We start from the raw sequence: 2,688 nt of genomic DNA, 5'->3' as shown, positions 1-2,688 counted from the left end.
TCCATATATATATATATATATAAATCAAACCTTCATGTGTACTGATTTCTGTCTCTGAATATCATTTGAACGCTTAATTTAATCGCCAAAACATAAGACATCATTTTTATAGAGCAGTTAATTTCCTACAAAAACCGATACTACGGTGAGACAACTAAAAGACAGGTACTAGGAGATCTTTTCAAAGCGACTAGAAAGAGACTTTTACGGGCTCCAGAAACAGATGTGGCGATTCATAAGAAACCAATAAAAAGAAACAAACGAGTTAATACCCGCTAGTCAAATTAGTAAGGAAACGTGGACCAGTTACCTTAAAGACCTATATAAAGGTGCACCTATGCAACAACCAGCACCGAGTGTGGTAATAGACGACCAGATATCAATAAATGAGTCGGACATAAAAAAAGCACTGAATAAACTCAAAAATAGGAAAAGTCCGGGTCAGGATGATATCACTAACGAACTGCTCAAGTATGGCTGCGAAAGATTGCTTCAGGAGTTAACGGTCTTAACACAAAAAATTTTTGAACAACAAAAAATTCCCGACGAGTGGCGGACAAGTACAACAATTCTTCTCTTTAACACTTAGCCGACCACGCGCGCCGCAGCGAGCTGTACGGTTTCCACCACGCTCGAGCAACCAAAACTACGCTGTCCACCACGCATTATTCGCAAGTGACACGTACTGATATGCGGTATTTGAAATCAAAGTAGTTTAAAAATTATTTAAGTGTCATTTATATCTTGGGGTAACAATTTTATTTAACGATTTCACATATTGTTTATACAAATTACCAAATATATATACATATATATCCCGATAATTCTTAGGTTTGTTTATGGTTTTATGGCCCTCCTAAACTTTCCCTTTAGTTTCTGAATAGAGTTCTCCTTTCCAGAAAATAAAATGTAACAAAAAGAACTGAATACTAGTTTTTTTTCCTACACTATAAAGATAATTAAACGAAAAAAAAACGCGTTCCTAAGATCACTATGGGAGATCTCCCTGATCGGTCGGGCACCGATCTACATTGAGACGGGGAGATCTCCCCGAGTGGTCGGCTAAGTGTTAAGAAAGGCGACAAGAATTACACCCGCGAATTACAAGGGAATAAATCTACTGTCCTCCACCCTGAAATTAGTGACCAAAGTCATAACGAACCTGATAAACGAGCGAATCACATTAGCAGATGAGCAGCAAGGTTTCCGAACTGGACGATCATGCACAGATGCAGCGTTTGTGATCAGGCAAATAACAGAAAAGTCCATAGAATACAATAAACCAGCATTTTTCTGTTTTATAGATCTAGAAAAGGCGTTCGACCGGATACAGCTGGAGGATATAGTGCACCTTCTATATGACAGACAAATACCGAGTAACATCATCAGAACTATCGAAGACATCTATCGGAATAATCGAATACAGGCAAAGATAAACAACGAACTCAAAGAACTCATAATGGTGGAAAGAGGTATTCGACAGGATGACTCACTGAGCCCCCTACTTTTTAACATTATAATGGACGAAATCATAAAGAAGGTGAGCGAACAAAGAGGATATCGAATAGGAGAACCGTGAGATAAAAATCTCGTGTTACGCTGATGATGCAGTCCTGATAGCAGAAAATGAGGATGACCTGCAAAGGCTCCTGTATACGTTCAACATAATTGCCAAGACACTCGGGATGTCTATATCAACATCCAAGACTGAATGCATGACTACATCTAAAACACCCCTAAGAATTAAATTGGTTGTCGATGGCAAATTAATACAACAAGGGATAGAATTCAGCTACTTAGGCATAAAAGTTTCGAGCTTCGGTGACATAGAGTCAGAAGTAAGAGGACAAGCCATTAAGGCAGCTAGAACAGCCTCTCTATTAAACGACACCATATTAATTAATTATTAATGAAACTAGCACCTATGAATAGATGCAAAAGCGCGTATATACAAAACCGCTATAAGGCCTATACTAACATATGCGGCAGAAACAAGACCTGAAACATCTAAAGCACGCCAAATCATGGAAGTAACTGAAATGAAGATAGTTCGCAGAATAGCTGGGAAATCACTATGGGACAGGGTAAGAAGCAAAGGCCTTAGGAAAGCATGCCAGATCGAGAACATTAACGACTGGATATTAAGCAGAAAAGTAGAGTGGAATGACCACATCACTCGCATGACTGATGACCGAGTGGTCAAAATATCCCAAGATAAGTCACAATAAAGACGAAGAGTTGGAAGACCTCGAAAGCGCTGAAGCGACAGCAGTGATCCCATTCGTACGATAATTATCGCACTCGTCACATATTGTGCACCATTGTACGATCGTAAATCCAACTTGTACGATAATTTACGATAATTCGATATGTAAATATAATTTTCGGTATGTCTCGATTTTGTTTTTGTTTTGATTGCAGCCCAGCACTCGCTCAGCTATTTATGTATCGTTGCATCGAAAAGTTTGAAAATAAAAAAGTTGATATCTACTACTCGGTATGCGGTATTCGGATGGTCATAACATACATAGTCGCATAGCAGCACAGCAGCATCGCAGCATCATAGCACATAGCATTAGCATAGTCGAAAAGAAGGATCGAAAAATCGAAAAAAACGACAAGACAAGATCGTGAAAATATACTTTTTTTACTTTTTTTGCACTTTTGCATAAAAAAAAACCAAGACAA

General features: G+C 38.5%; 1 protein-coding gene across 1 annotated transcript; it reads left to right on the top strand.

The window, feature by feature from the left end:
* Positions 1-337: 337 nt before the first annotated feature.
* LOC149031359 (uncharacterized) lies at positions 338-1,910 on the top strand. Its single transcript, XM_089176266.1, has 3 exons — positions 338-560; positions 1,188-1,472; positions 1,612-1,910. Exons 1-3 carry the CDS (start codon positions 338-340, stop codon positions 1,908-1,910), a joined length of 807 nt encoding a protein of 268 aa, XP_089032392.1.
* Positions 1,911-2,688: the final 778 nt, after the last annotated feature.

This window comes from Polistes dominula, unplaced genomic scaffold, assembly GCF_049000335.1.
Source record: "Polistes dominula isolate Pdom_NZ unplaced genomic scaffold, Pdom_raw_medaka contig_281, whole genome shotgun sequence".
Classification (NCBI taxonomy): Eukaryota; Metazoa; Arthropoda; class Insecta; order Hymenoptera; family Vespidae; genus Polistes; species Polistes dominula.
The sequence above is the reverse complement of the archived record's forward strand: the minus strand, read 5'-3'. Positions and strand labels throughout refer to the sequence as shown.

Coding starts and splice junctions, on each gene's coding strand:
- LOC149031359 (XM_089176266.1), top strand. CDS start 338: ATGCAACAACCAGCACCGAGTGTGGTAATAGACGACCAGATATCAATA. Junction 561..1,187: donor TCCCGACGAGTGGCGGACAA/GTACAACAATTC, acceptor GAATCACATTAG/CAGATGAGCAGCAAGGTTTC. Junction 1,473..1,611: donor ACTCATAATGGTGGAAAGAG/GTATTCGACAGG, acceptor CTGATGATGCAG/TCCTGATAGCAGAAAATGAG.